The 20,037-nt window shown below is 32.5% G+C and overlaps 1 protein-coding gene across 1 annotated transcript in view; it reads right to left on the bottom strand.

Moving 5' to 3' along the window:
* The window catches only part of LOC134726452 (uncharacterized), a 186,330-nt gene that overhangs the window by 49,395 nt on the left and 116,898 nt on the right, over positions 1-20,037 (bottom strand). The window contains exons 25-32 of the mRNA XM_063590857.1: positions 16,980-17,214; positions 16,117-16,204; positions 14,942-15,035; positions 13,261-13,422; positions 11,139-11,300; positions 5,419-5,577; positions 2,033-2,194; positions 940-1,116 (exon numbers count right to left, since the gene is read on the bottom strand). Coding sequence (XP_063446927.1) covers positions 940-1,116; positions 2,033-2,194; positions 5,419-5,577; positions 11,139-11,300; positions 13,261-13,422; positions 14,942-15,035; positions 16,117-16,204; positions 16,980-17,214 — 1,239 coding nt within the window. The remainder of the gene's footprint in view (positions 1-939; positions 1,117-2,032; positions 2,195-5,418; positions 5,578-11,138; positions 11,301-13,260; positions 13,423-14,941; positions 15,036-16,116; positions 16,205-16,979; positions 17,215-20,037) is intronic.

The following is a 20,037-nucleotide window of genomic DNA, read 5'->3' on the forward strand; positions in this document are numbered from 1 at the left end:
TCCAATATCAATAGTAGACTGTCTCTGAGTTTTTTCAAGATGTTTTTCCTGCTTTGTATTGATCTGATTTTAATAGTTTGTTCTTCTGTTGTGTGGTAACACCACTGTCCAAGGATAAAGGGAGGTCTGAGAGCTTAGTAACTTTTTAACCCATCACATTCTGTATGTGCCTTTCCAAAATCAGCAGCCTATAGTTTAGTGATTTTTGTCATCTCATTTGTTTTCATAAAATCTTTTGTTATAAACTAGGCTGTTTAATATATCTCCATGAAATTGTTTAATTTTTTTTTTATACTTGGCCTTTTATTGCTCATTTAATGGTAAGGATTTTTTTCACTGTTGAAGGATGAATGGTTGCCTTTAATTAAATACATCCACTTCATTTGAACTTTGGTGGATAGTTGTCATATTGTTAATTATGTCACATCACCTTATTCTATGTAAGCATATCAATGCAGTCCTTAAGTGACTATGTCCAATACTGTAAACCAACTTATTTTCGCGAGCGATTTATTTTCGCGAGTAGAAAAATAACGCGAATATAAATTGTCGCTAATATGTAAACCTTGGATCTTTCCTTATTAAACTTCATCATGTAAATCAGAAAATCGCGAAATTAAATCGCCGCCAAGTAGTCAAGAATGGGTAAAACGCGAAATAACGTATCCGCGAAAATAAGTTGGTTTACAGTAACCTTGTATGTATAATAAGTCATTTTGTAGAAAAAACTCAAAACAGACATGACTTTTTGGAAGAACAGAATAAGCAACAAATCTTAATATGTACTAAACGAACATGTGGGATGGGTTTCACATACTATTCAGTCATAAGATATGCAAAGATGCATATTATTTGTAAAAACATATGGGACTTGAATGCAAAAGAGTCAACAATAGTTTATGTCTGAAATGATTCATAACATAGGAATGAACCTCTTACTTATTGAGCACTGGTCTATTGTTATTCTTCCATCAAGTTCTGTTGTGTTACCACCTGTACAGTTCCTGCAGGAAAGTAATATCTCAACATCATTATTGTCACGATAAGATCCTCTCGGACACTTTCTGCATGTTTTTAATTCAGCAGACACAACTTCCGTTCCAGGGTCACAATAAACTAAACAAAAAATTAAACATCAGTAAATTAATTATTGATTCAAACAAGCTTGAACTCACATGTCACTTATGGTAAGGAATCCTAATGAAGTTAAACATAGCTGATTAAATGAGATCATTTGCTTGATTGATTTATACAAATCAAAATGACTCACCTGCAATACTGACCATGATTGATTTGATCTTAATGTCTTGAAGATAAAGATATTAGTGCATATACGACATAACTAATTACCCATGCCTGTACCAAGTCAGTAGTTTTTTACTTTTTCCATTGATTGATTGTGTTTGATTTTGTAATTTTTTATGGAACCCCTTTTTAAATTTGCCTTTGTAGTTGATACTTTTTTTAAACCCTGCCAGACAGACATGTGCACCTAACAATCATTCAAAATATAAAATATATTTGACCATTGATTACAGTATATGTAAACTAGAGGTTTTAAAGAGCCTGTGTTACTCAGCTTGGTCTATGTGCATATTAAACAAAGGACACACATTGTAGAACAGAATAGAATTCCTGTTTGTAGACCTTACTTTACTTAACATTCTTGTTGTTCACAATTATCTCTACCTTTAATGAACTGGTTCAAGTAATTCCTGAGGAAACAGTTTTGTAATCATTGACAATTTATGTTTTTAAATTGACTTTAAAGGGCAATAACTCAGGAAGGGGTCAATTGACTATTTAGATCATGTTGGCTTATTTGTAGAACTAACATTGCTGAACAATTTTGCTGTTCAAAGTTTTTCTTTATCAATTATAATATTCAAGACAATAACCAAAAACTGCAAAATTTCCATAAACAAGGAGTTATTTGATGCATCTGAAAATTTCAAGGCAGATAGATCTTGACCAGATGAACAATTTCACTATGTCTGTTAAAATTGCTGGCATCATTGTTCTTTCTACTTACAAGTACAGTTATCTATGTGGGTTTTTCCTACAGCATCTGTCGTGTATGAGGTTGGGCACTCCTCACATTCATCCTGTAATTTTTCTGACTGATACCATCCAACAGGGCACTCCTCACATTCATTTGCGGTTGCATTACGAAAGTTTCCAGCATAACATATTTCTAAAGAAAGTATGGCAAATGATTGAGATTTAAAACAACCTGACCATTTCAAGAGCAGTTAGCAACACATGTTTATCATTTTTTCTTTCAATCTCATGCAATTAAAATTGTCTTAAATGCTTAACTTTTATCATAATAAGTAATAAATCCAAAGCAATTTGTCTGGCTTTTATAATGAAATGTTTCTAACTTTTTTTCATTTTTCTCTTTCTTTTGTTAATCAACTAACTGATAAAGACAATGTAAAGATATTATAACAATGTACTTTACACTGCTTTTAAAGGTGGACCAAGCCATTTTAAAAGAGAGGGATCCAACCAGTTCAAAAGCATTGATTGTCACCCCTCCCCCTTTGCCTAGATCTACCCCTGCCTTTTATAAAATAAGATTCTTGTCAGCTGAGTATCTTCAAAAGTGATGTCAGTTAGTTATAAACTATCCTTTGAACTGTTTCAACAATTTGCATACTAAATACCAAATTGACAGAAATATCATAAGGACAATTATCACAATGGATACAGTTCCCAGGTGGTTATAATGTGATAAATGTCAGCTATTTTGTCAGCGCAATTTATTCATTTTATTCTTCTGGTCTTAAAATGGCATACATTACGAAATCTTGTCCTGAAAATTAACAAAAACTCTCAAAGGAGTAGGTCCTGTAAGGATAGATTTTGGCCTCAAATTTCAGGTTAACCTGTCGAAAGATTTTGACCACTTTTCAAACACCTTTTAGTGCCAGTCTTTGTTAGAATCAGGCAATTTAGGTAAAAATTAAAACATGATTAGAAAAAAACCACCAAGCTAATCATGCTAATTACTATTAACTGTCATCCTGAGTTAAAAGGTATTAGTCTTTCGTTTGTGTGTGTCTGATTATATCAAATAACTTGGTTAGAATGATAGCAAATTACAGAGTTATCTCCGCTTATTCATCAATTTTTAGTGCATTTCAACCAAATTGTATCTTCAATTACCAGAACAGAAAATGGAAATGAATGTTAATTTTGTGCATAACTACATATAATGAACTAAAATCAATGTCAAATTTGGTGGGTTTTTTTGGTCATGTTTTCACCACTAATTCTTAGGCAGACTGGCACTTTAAAAGTGTCTATTTCATTTGAATCAATTAGTTAAAGTAAAAGATTTTAACTGATTTAGTCATTAAAAACTATCTGATTGAAGCTCAAATATGAAAAATCTACCAAATATACCGAAAAATGACACTTTTCAGATGGTTTTTGTCAAAAATGAAAGTGGCCGCATCCATCTTCATCCACAACCTTTATACATGTTATGTATTATCATCAAATACAACTTACATTTCAATTTTAAGGATGAACATGAATGCCGCAACTTTCATTTTACACGAAAACTGTCAAAAATTGAACTAATATGCCAGAATTGTGAAGATTTCAGTAATTTAACATGACTTAATGGTGCTAGTACCTGATGCATGTGAACTGTATAGTCAAAAACAGCCCTTATTCATGTAGCAGAAGCATTCTACTGTCCAATAAATAACTAAAAATTTACATTCATTTTGTAAAACTGCTGTATTTTGGGGCCAAAAAGGGGTCTTATTGGACCTACTTTTTTAATTAATTACCATGATAACACAATAAGATTGTTTAAGGTAGAACCCAACACTTTCACTAAAACTAATTTGACTTGTTTAATTTTCATAAAAATTTGTCAGAAAAATTACACTGGTTATATAGCAATTTGACAACCACCAATTTTGATCATTGAGAAGCTTAATATTCCTTTTTCAACACAATGTAATTAAAATGCTAAGCTGACTTTACAGAGTTATCTCCCTGTAGTGTTAGGTACCACCTTAAACCCTGAGATACATTTCATAACGACTATTTATCTGTTTGATATCATATCCCAGTAGATGTCATCTCGTACATTTTTATGAACAAGAGTGCACATCCTGAAATGTCTCGCCTTCTTAACTAAATAGTAGACCTAAATATAAAGCTTTATTACAGCTGTCACATAAACTCAACATTAACCATGAAAATAACACATTGATCAATGAACCATGAAAATGAGGTCAAGGTCAGATGAACCATGCCAAGCAGACATGTACAGCTAACAATTCTTTAATACAACAAATATAGTTGACTTATTGCTTATAAATAAAGAAAAATAGACCAAAACACAAACACTTAAAACTTAGCAATGGACCGTGAAAATGAGGTCAAGGTCAAATAAAACTTGCGTAACCGACATATAGATCATAAAATATTTTCATACACCAAATATAGTTGACTTAATGAATAAAGTATTAGAAAAATAGACCAAAACTAAAAAACATAATTTGGACCACTGAACCATGAAAATGAGGTCAAGGTCAGATGACACCTGTCAGCTAGACATGTACACCTTTCAATCATTCCATACACTAATTATAGTAGACCTATTGCATATTGTATAAGAAAAACTGACCAAAACACAAAAACTTAACTATAACCAGTAAACCATTAAAATGAGGTCAAGGTCAGATGACACCTGCCAGTTGGACATGTACACCTAACAGTCCTTCCACACACCGAACATACTAGACCTATTGCTTATAGTATCTGAGATATGGACTTGACCACGAAAACTTAACCTTGTTCACTGATCCAAGAAATGAGGTCGAGGTCAAGTGAAAACTGTCTGACAGGCATGAGGACCTTGCAAGCTACGCACATACCAAATATATTGATCCAATTACTTATAATAAGAGAGAATTTAACATTACAAAAAAACTTTTTTTTCAAGTAGTCACTGAACCATGAAAATGAGGTCAAGGACATTAGACATGTGACTGACGGAAAGTTCGTAACATGAGGCATCTATATACAAAGTATGAAGCATCCAGGTCTTCTACCCCCTAAAATATAAAGCATTTAAGAGGTGAGCTAACACCGCTGCCGCCGCCGCTGGATCACTATCCCTATGTCGAGCTTTCTGCAACAAAAGTTGCAGGCTTGACAAAAATCAAATGATATGATCACTTTTCAGTAAATCTTACTAACAATCTGCATAATAATAAAGTTCAAGCTGGAAAATAGAAGGAAAAGCAAGTTGGGTAACCCATGAAACCATGCTCTCTTTGTTGGATTTATTGATTGATGTACAATAAGGGGTAAAAATATCAAAATTTTGTTGCAAGAGCATAATGAAAATTTTTAAATATACATTAAAGATTGATATTATAATCTTACTTATTTTGCAGTCAGAGAGCGATGCTGATTTCTCTCCTACTGTTGTCATTCCTTCCACACAACTTTTACACATATCATCTTCCTGTGTCCTGTAGAAACCCCTTTCACATACTTTACAGGATCCATCTGATTGAAGTTCAGTTCCAGCATCACAATCCTCTGAGAAAAAAAACAAGTATGTCACTTCTCTATATTCAGGCTGATTTAAACTGAAGAAATGATTTTTTTTAACGTTTTGAGATACAGTTCGATTTGGTTCTGCTCAATCCACTTTTGTTCACATATATTTTTTGCATTTAATAAATCTGCCCTTTTTAATACTATTCTAATTATATCTTGTAAAATACAACAATAAGGCCAAATAAAAATATATATGTGGTTCCAGTTACCTGATTGACCACTGTTTAAACCCCCAACCCTAGAACTTTTTTTTTCATTTCTGAAAAATAAATTTTCAGACCATCAAATTTTGAGGATTGTGAATTTTAATAATTCAATTTAAAGATTTCTGTCAACCCAATTTTAATCAGAAGTATCTGTTATGTAAAATGCAACAATTCATCACAGCATGCAACGAAACTAAGTAAGAACATAACATTACTGTTTTAATATTTTAGAACAAAAACACTAGTAAAATGGCGAACTTCTGGTTGTGGCGTGTATAATACTGGAATCAAATCAGTAAACACACTATTTTTTTACGGATTTTAATAATTCCCAAAAGAATTTAGAACAAGAATGTGTCCATAGTAAACGGATGCCCCACTCGCACTATCAGTTTCTATGTTCAGTGGACCGTGAAATTGATGTCAAAATTTTAATTTGGAATTAAAATTAGAAATATCATATTAAAGGGAACATGTGTACTAAGTTTCAAGTTGATGTAACTTTAACTTCATCAAAAACTACCTTGACCAAAAACTTTAACCTGAATTTCGCACTATCATTTTCTATTTTCAGTGGACCATAAAATTGGGGTCAAAACTATAATTTGGCATTAAAATTAGAAAGATCGTGTCATGGGGAACATGTGTACTAAGTTTCAATTTGATTGGACTTCAACTTCATCAAAAACTACCTTGACCAAAATCTTTAACCTGAAGCAAACGGACGCACAGATGGACGAACGAACGAATGGAGGCACAGACCAGAAAACATAATGCCCCTCTACTATCGTAGGTGGGGCAAAAAAATCAAAGAGCAGAATGCTCTGAGGGATACGATTGCCATAGTTTTCATTGACACATGTATAGCAGTTCTGCCAAATTTTCATTAAACAAATGCATGAGATTTGGCCAAAATTCAAAAGATCAAAGAGGAAAGAAATAGATCCAAGAATACTGTTGCAAAAAAAGCATGAACATGCGCGAGTCTCAAGCATTTTTGGCCGGTAACCCTGGTACAGCTGGATAGTATTATTCTCTAAACTAATTCAACTGCACATGCAAAATGTAACAATCTGAATAGTCACTCAACTTAAAGAATAGCCAATCCCCGTTACAAGTGTATGAGCCATGTACTTATTGTGTTTTATCCAATTATAGTTATCCTGTACCATTGTAAACTCGTACCATTAAAAAAAAAAACCAAACTCGTACCATTGCTAACTCGTACCAACTTATTTAAATGCATTCAAATGGTGTTAAATGATGAATATACATGATATACTTTACTTTCACCCAATACCTCTTAAGTTTGTAAAATGTATATAATTTGAAAGTACAATGACCAATTTGTAGCTTATGTTCCTTGTATATTGGATAGAAAATACTGTGGCAGATGTAGATAATTAAGGTATATACAGTTTCACCCGAAGAAAATTTTTCATGAATAATAAAATCTTTATAGCAGTTAGTCAAAATGATTTCTAAAATTATTTTTACTGTCTATAAATAAATGTAACAATGAAATTTAACTGATTCCTGTTAAGGGGGTCCACATTTTCCCCGCAAAAAAAGCACATGGCTTTCAACAATTGTAAACATAGCATTCAATTTGTGATCATGGATTACAGCTTTAATTAACTTAAATTGGATATATACATATTCAACATGTTCAATTTTAATAAGGTACAGTTAAAGCAATGTTTTAACTTTCCTCTGGATTAAGTTCTACAGTGGCGGAGCCCGCTGACTGACCTAAGAGGGGGCCTGCTCCAGTCATGCTTCAATGATTCCCTTTATTATCAACCAAATTTTTTCCACAAAAAAAGGGGGGGGGGGCTGGATCCGCCTATGTTCTAGTTTGAAAGATCAGTTAAAACATTAATGCTTTAAAACAGTCTTTATTTTTGTCTAAGTTTTCATTTAACTCCTGTGTAAAATTCAAGTAATTCAACTTTAGGGGACAACCATTTGATATTCTGGGGGGGGGGCCAGGAGGATTTGTTTTTGATCGGTTATTTATTTTTGTAAACTCAGAGGACAGATTATTCATTTTCTGCACCATTGAAGCAAGATTTTTCATTTTCATTAAAGCAAGGGACTGATTATTCATTTTCACAACTATATTTATGATATTCGAAAAACATACAATTTTTTAAATATTTGTTAATTATGAATAATACATGTATAGTCAAGTCATTATGTACAATTTAATCAGAAAAGATCATTATCCCCTGCAGAAATTTTAAGATTCAAGAGTTCATTCATAACCTCAGACACATACTTTTGTACAAGAGGACAATATAATATACAAACATTTTAAGATAATACATAGCGATACAGGACAAACGAAACACAAATACATAGTAATAACAGAGACATGTCTCTGGTAATAAGTATATTATAAAAGACAATTGGTATACTAGTAATTAGATTAAGTATTTCATAATTTTCTTCACGAAATGAATCATTTATATTCCAAAGTAATATACATATATTGCATACCTACAAAGTATAAAAGTTAATTCAATTTGGTTTGACCAAACCTAGCCTCTTTTAAAAGTATTTTAAAACATATTTTGCCGAGCGGAGCGAGGCAAATTTTTTTTTGAAGGGTTTTGGAATGCTGAAGGCCCAAGAAGCTATAGACCTGCTGAGTTATTTATTTTCAATACATTGCAAGTCAGGTTATTTATTTTCAAACTACCACAGAACAAACCATTTATTTTTGTGATTATCAAGGCCCCCCCCAGAATATCAAATGGTCGTCCCCTTATTTTTATTAAGTTTACAAACAGAAACCCATAAAACATCATATTTTTTATATATTTTTTCTGAATGTTACGACTTCCCAGTAGTACAAGTTAACTTTTTTGGTTCCAATGCCGTGGTACGAGTTAACTTGCTTCCGTATCTTATCACCGTAATTCTAGGAGGAACCCTAAACTGGACCCCTATCATATTGTGTTCACTTATCGCTACACTGACCTTCGGTGCGAAGCTATATATAGAACGGCGGACCAGTTTAGGAGGAACCCCATTTCTTACTCTTTAATTATTGAAGTTCCTTTGGGTCAGAGGGCATGCCTCCTTTCCGTACACACTCCTCTGTTTACATTGAGGATCGTTCTTAATATAATACGATGTTTACCGGCATTAACGAGTTAATTCTTCTTGACGAATACTTCGAAAAGGGAGACAACTCGAAACGATAACATGGAAGATTCCGTTTCTGCTGAAGGGGTGTTATAGGTAATTTTTACGATGAAACATTTATTTTAATTTAAATTATGCATGTGATTCAAAATTATGCAACAACAATAGCCCTCCATATGCAGACAGACTTAGAAAGAATCCCATGAGTTTCAAATTAATCAATGAAGCGGGGAATCACTCAATCTGATACCCCTTGAAAGCAGGAAAACTACACGCATGTGGGGTCTCACTAATTAGCGACAAAAAGCGTCAAGAAGCGACAAGAAGAACAATAATAAGTGACAAAAAGCAACAAGAAGCTATTTAGCGACAAGAATACATTTTGTTATCACATACATTAAAATATTTTTTTAGGATTATATTGAAAGATGAAGAAATAAAAAAAAATTAGATGAAGAGATTGTGTACTTTTTATTATCATATTGATAGATGTAGAAATTAAACATGTGTAAGAGCAAAGGAAATGTAAACGCTATAAAATGAAAATAAAACCAAAGATTTGTCACCTTCCTTTTGAAGGATTTAATAAAACAAAAACATGAAATATTATTTCCTTCCTAACTGTACAATTAATTTTTCCTGATAGGACCAACATTAGCTGTGGCTTCACTCTAAGGTAATACACAATTAAGAGCAACAAATGAGATTAACTAGGTGCGTGTCCTTTGTTTTATTGCAACAATAACATCCATTAACACCTTCATCAATTACACGCACAAGAATATAAAATTATTGTACCGAATAGTGAACACCTGTTGAAAACTCAAGATTGTCATCAGTTTCCTTTAATCTTCAATCTATATGCATAAACATGATAAATATCGTTAAATGAGACAATACACTAAATAAAATGATGAAAAATATTCACATTTTAATTATGTTTTCCTCTTGTTTGATTTCAGTTCTTAATTTGTATTTCACAATTTGTGTATGAATTTTCTGGACAATTATGCACAAATAATGCATTTTGCAAGTTAATTATATATTGTACAAAAATGGTTTTAAAAACAAATAAAAAGACAAAATATACTTCCTGTGATACCTTATAAAATATCATGTAAATAAATGTAGCAACTGAATTAGATTTACAAGTTTCATTTTCCCCCCTATCAAAATTAACTTTCCTGTCGTTGAAATTGTTTTCTTTTGCATATTTTTTTAATATTTATTTCGAATAAGTAATATAAATAAAAAAATGTTTTCTTGTCGCTAAATAGTTTCTTGTTGCTAATATTATTCTTCTTGTCGCTTCTTGACGCTTTTTGTCTCTACAATTCTTTTTGTCTCTAATTAGTGAGACCTCGCATGGACATTAATACATAAACAAACCGCGATGGCGATTTGGAACAAGAACGTTTATTAAATGATATGATGAATGGTTCTCCATTTCTTTATGAGAGTACAGTATCAAATATCAGTTTCATAACGGTAAAATATAGAAATACTCCACTTCAGTTCTTGTGACAGAAATAGAATTATCGATTGGCTTTCAGAGAACTCTCGCAAGTTATCAAAATTTGGGAATTCCCTCTGACGTGTTTCTAAATTTATAAAAACACTAAATTTAAATACTGTTTAATTCTGATTTTCCGTATTGCTAAAAACACGCATATAAGTCAAGGAAAATATCATACATGAAGATTATGAGTAAAACATTACAGGAAAGTTGTTTATGTTCAATTGTTTTGCTTGTTTTTACCTTTTAAAGCAAGACAATCATAAGAATCTGAGATGTTGCCGAATGTTTAGAATAAAACGAATGACGTGAGGGAGTGTGTCATAGGGTCAATGGTAAAAGTCTACAGATTGCTTGACAGCAATCGTATCCCAAAAAGATAAACAAAAATTGCAGACCTACCAACCCTTTTTTTTTTTAAAAGATGTAACTGGAACCACATATATATTTTTATTTGGCCTAAGTATAACTCGCATGTGATTTCATAAATTATCCTGTGTTTACCAGGTAAAATGAATGCGTGCAACATTGTGCAATGGTAATCAAAAATGTGCTTGAATGTATTTGCAAATGTGATGTGCTACTTTCTTCCTTTAATTTGAGAGACTTTCGAAATCAGCAGAAATATGCAGTGAACTGGCTTTATAACTATAAACTATACATACTATAGCAGCTTTCAGAAGAATTGGATCCTTTCTGACTAGTTTTCATCCCCAGAGGACATGAATAGCAAAATTCCTGTCCACTCATGTCCTGATAGTAATGTCGTTCACATTGTGCACAAACAGACTTATCAGCATCATAATAATGTCCAGGTTCACAGTCATCTGAAGAGAAATAAAACAATGTTCACTCTCATACTAATTTAATTTGTTTTCCATAGTAGATTGGCGTATTCTTGCATATTTGTCTTTTAATGAAAATGATTCATGTATAGGGAGAGGCTATCAGATTAACAGCAAACCTTTTTTTTACGGCTTGTAAATAGTATTGCAAATATGGACCTCACAGCAAGATCAAATAAAAAAAAATAACAAATTTTTGAATGGTTCAGATTTGAAAGGCCAAAATCTGTGCTAAAGACATTTTTTTTACCAAAAATTGTTAACTTTTTATACATTGTGACTTAGATAGAGAGTTGTCTCATTGGCACTTATACCGCAACTTTATCTATTTATACCTTCAATGAACAAATGATAAAAACTATATAGTGAAAATCAAACTTGACCTTCATTTAAATTTAGTCACAGGAGACAACATACTTTTTTTTAACACATCTAAATTTGAAAAGATTTTGTCAAAAAGTTTTTAAACTATTGCACAGACACTGTTTTGCAACAAATTATTAAACAATATTTTCCTTAGACAATCTGCAGGTTATAAAGCATATTCAAACCAGTATAATAACTACAAACATGTATATTCTGAACATGAGAAAAAACATAACAATTTACATTATGTTTCTTAAGATCCAACATATTACCAATGATGAATACAACTAGAGGCTCTAAAGAGCCTGTGTCGCTCACCTTGGTCTATGTGAATATTAAACAAAGGACACAGATGGATTCATGACAAAATTGTGTTTTGGTGATAGTGATGTGTTTGTAGATCTTACTTTACTAAACATTCTTGATGCTTACAATTATCTGTATCTATAATGACATGGTCCAGTTAAAATTTCACTGGAAAATGAAAGAGAAAATTTACAAATTTTATGAAAATTGTTAAAAATTGACTATAAAGGGCAATAACTCCTTAGGAGGTCAATTGACCATTTTGGTCATATTGACTTATTTGTAAATCTTACTTTGCTGAACATTATTGCTGTTTACAGTTTATCTCTATCTCTAATAATATTCAAGACATTGACCAAAACAGCAAAATTTCCTTAAAATTACCAATTCAAGGGCAGCAACCTAACAATGGGTTGTAGGATTCATCAGAAAAATAAAGAGCAGATAAATCTTGACCTGAATAACAATTTTACCCCATGTCAGATTTGCTCTAAATGCTTTGGTTTTTGAGTTATAAGCCAAACTTGCATTTTACCCCTATGTTCTATTTTTAGCCATGGCGGCCATCTTGGATGGTTGGCCGGGTCACCGGACATATTTTTTAAACTAGATACCCCAATGATGATTGTGACCAAGTTTGGTTAAATTTGGCCCATTGGTTTCAGAGGAGAAGATTTTTCTAAAAGATTACTAAGATCTACGAAAAATGATTAAAAATCGACTATAAAGGGTAATAACTCCTAAAGGGGTCAACTGACCATTTCGGTCATGTAGACTCATTTGTAGATCTTACTTTGCTGAACATTATTGTTGTGTACAGTTTATCTCTATCTATAATAATATTCAAGATATTAACCAAAAGTAGCAAAATTTTCTTTAAATTACCAATTCAGGGGCAGCAACCTAACAACGGGTTGTACAATTCATCTGAAAATTTCAGGGCAGATAGATCTTGACCTGAATAACAATTTATCCCCATATCAGATTTGCTCTAAATGCTTTGGTTTTTGAGTGATAAGCCAAAAACTGCATTTTACCCCTATGTTCTATTTTAGCCATGGTGGCCATCTTGGATGGTTGGCTGGGTCACCGGACACATTTTATACTAGATACCCCAATGATGATTGTTGCCAAGGTTTGGTTAAATTTGGCCCAGTAGTTTCAGAGGAGAAGATTTTTGTAAAAGTTAACGACGACAGACAACGGACTCCAAGTGATGAGAAAAGCTCACTTGGCCCAAGGGCCAGGTGAGCTAATGATAGCAACTTACCTATACAATCAGCAGATGAATCTGATCCATAGGTGAGTGTAGTCTTAGTAGGTTGACATGATGCACAAACTTTTTGTCCTACATTAGGTTGGTATGATCCAATTGGACAGAACTCACACGACATTGTTGTGTCATTTCTATATGTTCCTTTTCCACACTCAACTACAAAAAAGAACATGATTTGCACAAAAAGTAACAACATTTATCAGAACCTACAAACTGCTCTTAAAGTATGGTTTATGGTCTTTTTTAGACCAGCAAAACCGAGACGAAATGAAAAATTCAAATTAAACAGCAATATTTGTATTCATATCAATTAAAAATATAAATTTCAGAAATTCAAATGAATATTGGCCTATTGGGTTATGAAGGATGTACTTGGGTTTATTTTTTTTAAAATCTAGAATTTAAAATTAACAATTAAAATCAGAAGTGTTATTTTATATATTATTCGTGAGTTGTAGTTCTTTAATAAGCATTGAGTATGTGTCTCATCAAACTTGAATTAAGAAAATTTTAGTTCAAGTCATAAAAAAACGAGTGACGGGTGAAAAATAATATTCTTCCAATTTTTTAACCAACGATACAAACATCATCAACGTAGTCTTCTGTTCACAAATTTATCATTTTTTTGGGGCATAAATTTCATATAATCGGTCAGTGTTGTTGTGAAAATATTTGTAGGTAATTAAAGTTCGTGTTTTGAAGCCGAAGACTAACGATTGTCATCTGTTGTCAACAATCAACAAAAAAGCATGGAAATTGAGGACGTGTTTAACATGTAAATTCAGATGATAGTTTATTTTAAGGACTTCCATGTGTATTGTGATCACCGGATTTTTACAAGATGGGTCACACTGAGGTCACTTTGCATACGGAAAATATGTCGGGGGAATTGGGGCAATATGCGCAATTGTTTCTACATAGGCCATAATGGTAACGTTTTCTTCTGTTGCTCAGTCCATATCGTAAACTTGTATATGTATGATGGCTTGTTTCGAAGCTGAGACATTTTTACATATGTGGTTAAATTTTCGGGGCACGAAGTGTGATTCATTTTTCCGTAAATTAGCAAACCCCGAGTATCCTTTTGCGATGTGGCTCCTCATGGTAAAAAATCCCATTTTTAACACAATAAGTGCATTGAAAATTTAATACTTTGAACACATTTAATAGCTCCATAGTTTTTACACATTTATTCTGTGTTCCCCTACTTCCTGAATTAACACAAATGGTTCAGCTCAGTCATTTTGTTATTATAGAAATGTGTCAAATATCACTACACAGAGATTTTTTGTTTACACGTGACTTTTGTGTTCCTCATTTCAAGGCGCATTAGGGGTATTGTCCCAATTGCTTCCTCGAAGGAAGCAATTAAAATAAAGTAAACTTCTTCTAAATATGAATACTTTAAAGATTTTTCTTCAGAATAAAGTATATATACATAAGATTTATAATGAAAACTATCCATTGAGTTATAAAAAACATATGCATTATTTTTTTTAAATTTGAGGTTTGAGTATGAAAATTGGACTGACAAAAAGACGGAAGGTCATGGGTAACACTTAATGCCCACATTGCCTTCTACCAGGGTATAAAGAATTGCAAAAAATTTCTATATATATGGTTGTTATTTAAGGGAAAAATTAAGGCAAATTAATCTTAAAATGTTAAAACTTACCACAAGTATCACCAACAACAGTGTAGCCAGAAGGACAGGAAGGATTTACATCTACAGTAATTGAATCCCCTTCAAGCTCTGCACCTCCAACACTCTGAAATAAAACACATTGTATTAAGAACAACAGATGCAACCATGCAGATGCAATTGATATCGAATATATGGTATCAAAAGCACCTAGAAAAGAGCATGTAAAAAAATTATTTATGGTATGCTTGATGTTTAGTATCAAATATATAATACAAACTCGTGAAAATAACCTGTTAGAAAAATTAGGCTCTTGAAAGGATTTTGAAAGAGAGTTGTAGGCTCAATTTCTGAGTATGGCTTTAGTTTCTATGTTATACAGGAGACCTTAATTTTGTCTGGGACAAATGGTTGAAATCATTCCTTAGTTAAGGACTTAACAATCATTCCCCATCACTCATTAATTAGAATGAGTGTCATAACATCATCCACAACTCACTCTGAATTTTATGTATGAAATTGATATTATGAGAAAAATTGGCTGAAAAATTTATGTTTTTTTTGTTGTTAATTCAGCAAGTAACATAGTGGATATCATATCAAATAGCTTCTAAAGCAGCACTTTCATTTCCTCTTGTTAATTATCCATTTTTAGATTGTGATGTTCACTTGGAACCATCTTTATATGGTGTTTATATTTTTCAACTTGTTCAATTTTGTTACATATTAATTTCCAGGACAGAAATCTTCTGTATACATGAAAAAATATTACACACTGGTTTTGATATCAAAAAATTATCAAGACAATTATTAATTATATTATCATTACAAGGACATCATTTGTCTCTATAAATCTTATCCATTCAGGTATTTCACATCCGATCTATTGCAATATTTTATACAAAGCACAGAAATGTTGTCATTCACCTCAAACAATTACTAAACCTTTTAATAGACTTATTCAGAAGGGATATAGTTACAATTGTTAGGTCATGAAAGATGGTAGTTTTTGAAATTAATATTGATTTACTCATAGGGTCTTTACATGGAAATAGACACATTTATTCTAAAACCAGTTGAAAGCATGCATGATACGTACTGCTGATGATCTTCATATATTTTATCAGTATAGTGGAGCAAATCTTTAGACAAATAAAATTCAAATGTCACTTAGTTTTAAGCTATTAAAAAATTGAAATACAACTTACATTAAAATTGAGTCCATCTTCCTGCAGTATGAAAATCAGTATAGCATCTTTTACTGTGTATGTTAGGCCACCTCTTGATATTGATTGACTGCAAAGAAAATTCCGCCTTTTAACTTGCATAATGCAATTTGAAACTTTGGTCAAATTATTTTTTTCATTATATATTTGTTTTTGGATAACATTGCATCAAATACTCTATAATTTATTTTCATGGTATTCAATTTTCATGGTTCGAGACTTTGTGGATATTTGAAAAATAAACTAGATGATCTAAAGAGCCTGAGTGGCTCACCTTGGTCTATGTGCATATTTAACAAAGAACACTCTCCAACATTGTCGAGGACGATAGAGTTCATTAGAAAAATCTCTATTTTGTTCAACTAGCACTATTGAAATTTGGTCTGTTTGGTTTATCTCTATCTTTAGTTTTTGCCCAAAACACGAAAGAGGGTAAAACATTCCTAAATTAAGGGCCAGTTGAGCTCACAATACAATGATGTGCCATTTTGAAATCTAGATCCATGAATGTAAATGGTTTCCAGTATTAATTGACAATCCACACTTTAAAAAGAAGTTACTATTCAATCTCAAAAACATCTGTCAACTTTTTTAAAGATGCTGACAAGGTTTAAATGAGTCTTGTTTGATTGTCACAGAGACCATTTTTATAATCATTATGTGCTAGTACATTCAAGTCATATAAAAAAGTGACTGCCATTGCAGCTGGATTGTAATCCTCATATCTTGCAAGACAAGAAAATCTTATATTAACATTTTTTTAAGTTACAGAGAACCATGTTTACAAAATTTTAGCAGCAAGGAAAAAGTAACGGCCTTACTTGTTTACAAAAAAATATACTTACTTAAGCCCCGGCAGGGTAATAGTAACATCTATATGTAAGGCGCTGCTGTCTCTACATACAGCATCCCATACACACTCATTGTTGCACCAATCTAATCCAGGCCATTTGTTAGCAAGATCTTGCTTTAACTTGTTATTCAAATTGTTCTTGATATTATTTTTTAATGCATCAGTACAGGTGAGCACAATTTTGTAAGCTATGTCAATTGTTAAAGCAATTTTCTGAATTCTTTGACCTGTAAGAAATAAATATTTTTATCATAGCCATGAAATAGCTTAATAGGAGTAAAATAAGAGCATTGCTAAGTGGAATATCTGCTTGCAATCCCATTTTTTTTTTATGACTTTAAACTTTAGTTAATAATTAATAAAGGGCTGCGCTTTGGCGCATGATACGCCTGTTGCTCTTTTAACTTGTCTTTTATGCTTTAAATGTATTGTCCCAAAATTGGAAAAAAAACCTTTTTTAAGCATAAAAATTCATAACACAGAAATGTAAAATCTGAAATTTATAAAAATTGAAAGGGAGCTTACATCAATAGATATAAACAATTCACCAAAGTTTCATTGACATTGGTGAAAGCCTTTTTGACTTATTGTCCGAAGTGTTAAAAATCCCCCTTTTTTTATGAATAAAGCACCATAAATCCAAAACTGAAAATCTGAAATTTAAAAAAATTGAAAGGGAGCTTACATCAATAGATATAAACAATTCACCAAAGTTTCATGGACATTGGTGAAAGCCTTTTTGAGTTATTGTCCAAAGTGTTAAAAATCCCCCTTTTTTTATGAATAAAGCCCCATAAATCCAAAACTGAAAATCTGAAATTTATAAAAATTGAAAGGGAGCTTACATCAATAGATATAAACAATTCACCAAAGTTTCATGGACATTGGTGAAAGCCTTTTTGAGTTATTGTCCGAAGTGTTGAAAATCCCCCCTTTTTTTATGAATAAAGCCCCATACATTCTAAACTTAAAATCTGAAATTAAAAAAAAACAAAAGGGAGCTTACGTCAATAGATATAAACAATTCACCAAAGTTTCATGGAAATTGGTGAAAGTGTTTTTGAGTTATTGTCCGAAGTGTGGACGACGGACGGACAGACGGACGGACAACAGTATACCATAATATGTCCCGTCGACGACGGGCGTATAAAAAGGGTTATAATTTCAACCTCTCATTTCCAAACTTTTGACTGACTTTGAAATTATATTGAATTTTAAATAGACATTAGCTAAGATTAAATAACTAGTGGCACCTGTTTTGCTAACCGTTATCTAATGTGGTTTTTGATATCATGTAAAATAAGGTTTAAGTCATGTGTATACCGTAATAATACAGGAGTCCAAGTTTCAATTAATTTGGCTCAGTACTTGAATCAAAAACAGAATATTTTTGAAAAGACTTAGAAAAGTTACCAATAGATTGCAGAAAATAACTTTAAAAACAAGAATGTGTCCAAAGTACACGGATGCCCCACTCAATCATTTTCCATGTTCCATGGACTGTGAAATAGGGTAAAAATCTAATTTAACATTAAAATTGGAAAGATCATATCATAAGCAACAAGTGTACTAAGTTTCAAGTTGATTGGACTTCAGCTTCATCAAAAACTACCTTGACCAAAAACGTTAACCTGAAACTCCCACTTTCAATTTCTATGTTCAATGGACCGTGAAATTGGGGTCAAAAGTCTAATTTGGCTTTAAAATTAGAAAGATCATATCATAAGCAACAAGCGTACTAAGTTTCAAGTTGATTGGACTTCAGCTTCATCAAAAACTACCTTGACCAAAAACTTTAACCTGAAGTGGGACGAACGAACGAATGAACAGACGAACGAACGAACGGAGCCACAGACCAGAAAACATAATGACCCTCTACTATCGTAGGTGGGGTATAACAATAACTCAATAGGATTTCATTAGTCAATTGGTCATGTTAACTTATTTGTAGATCTTTCTTTGCTTGATATTTTTGCTGTCTTCAGTATATCTCAACAGAAAATAAACCACAATATTTATTCAAGATATATTCAACAAAAGTTTGGTTAGAATTGGTTCAGTAGTTTCAGAGAAGATGTTTGATAAAGTTTACACCAGACAGATGACGACTACAGACGCCAAGTGCTGACAAAAGCTCACATATCCTTGGCAAAGGTGAGCTCAAAAGAATATGACCAATTTCAATAGACAACATTATTTCTATCTATTAAACAATGTTGTAAAAATGTCACTACGGAGCGGAATAGTAGACAAGGCTGCAAATTAACAAGAAGTAATTGTAACAGGATGCTGTTACGAAGTCTCCCAAACAAAGCTCCGATAACTTCCCATTCATATGGTCCCATGTTCATTTGATTTGATTTTTTGTCCCATACAAGAATATATATGGCTTACGAGTAGGGATCTCCACTATTTACAAGTTTTCAAACAGGAGGGGGGGGTGGTGGTGATCCCCAGGGACTTTAACTACATTTCATCTGATTTGTTTTATTGTCCCCTACAAGAATATATATGGTTTAGGGGTGAGGATCTGGACTGTTTACAAGATAATAGTACATTCTCAAATTGAACAGGGTGGGGGTGACCCCCAGGAACTTCCATCTAATTACATGTGATTTGTTTCATTGTCCCATACAAGAATATATATGGTTTAGGAGTGGGGATCTGGACCGTTTACAAGTTTCAAACAAGAGGGGGGTGGGGTGACCCCCTCGGGACTTCCCTTTTATTTTATTTGATTTGTTTTATTGTCCCCTACAAGAATATATGTGGTTTAGGAGTGGGGATCTGGACCGTTTACAAGTTTTCAAACAAGAGGGGGGTGGGGTGACCCCCTAAGGACTTCCCTTTTATTTCATTTGATTTGTTTTATTGTCCCCTACAAGAATATATATGGTTTAGGGGTGGGGATCTGGACTGTTTACAAGATAATAGCACATTCTCAAATTGAATGGGGTGGGGGTGACCCCCATGAACTTCCATCTAATTACATGTGATTTGTTTCATTGTCCCATACAAGAATATATATGGTTTAGGGGTGGGGATCTGGA

The sequence above is a fragment of the Mytilus trossulus genome, chromosome 7 (genome assembly GCF_036588685.1).
Source record: "Mytilus trossulus isolate FHL-02 chromosome 7, PNRI_Mtr1.1.1.hap1, whole genome shotgun sequence".
Lineage (NCBI taxonomy): Eukaryota > Metazoa > Mollusca > Bivalvia > Mytilida > Mytilidae > Mytilus > Mytilus trossulus.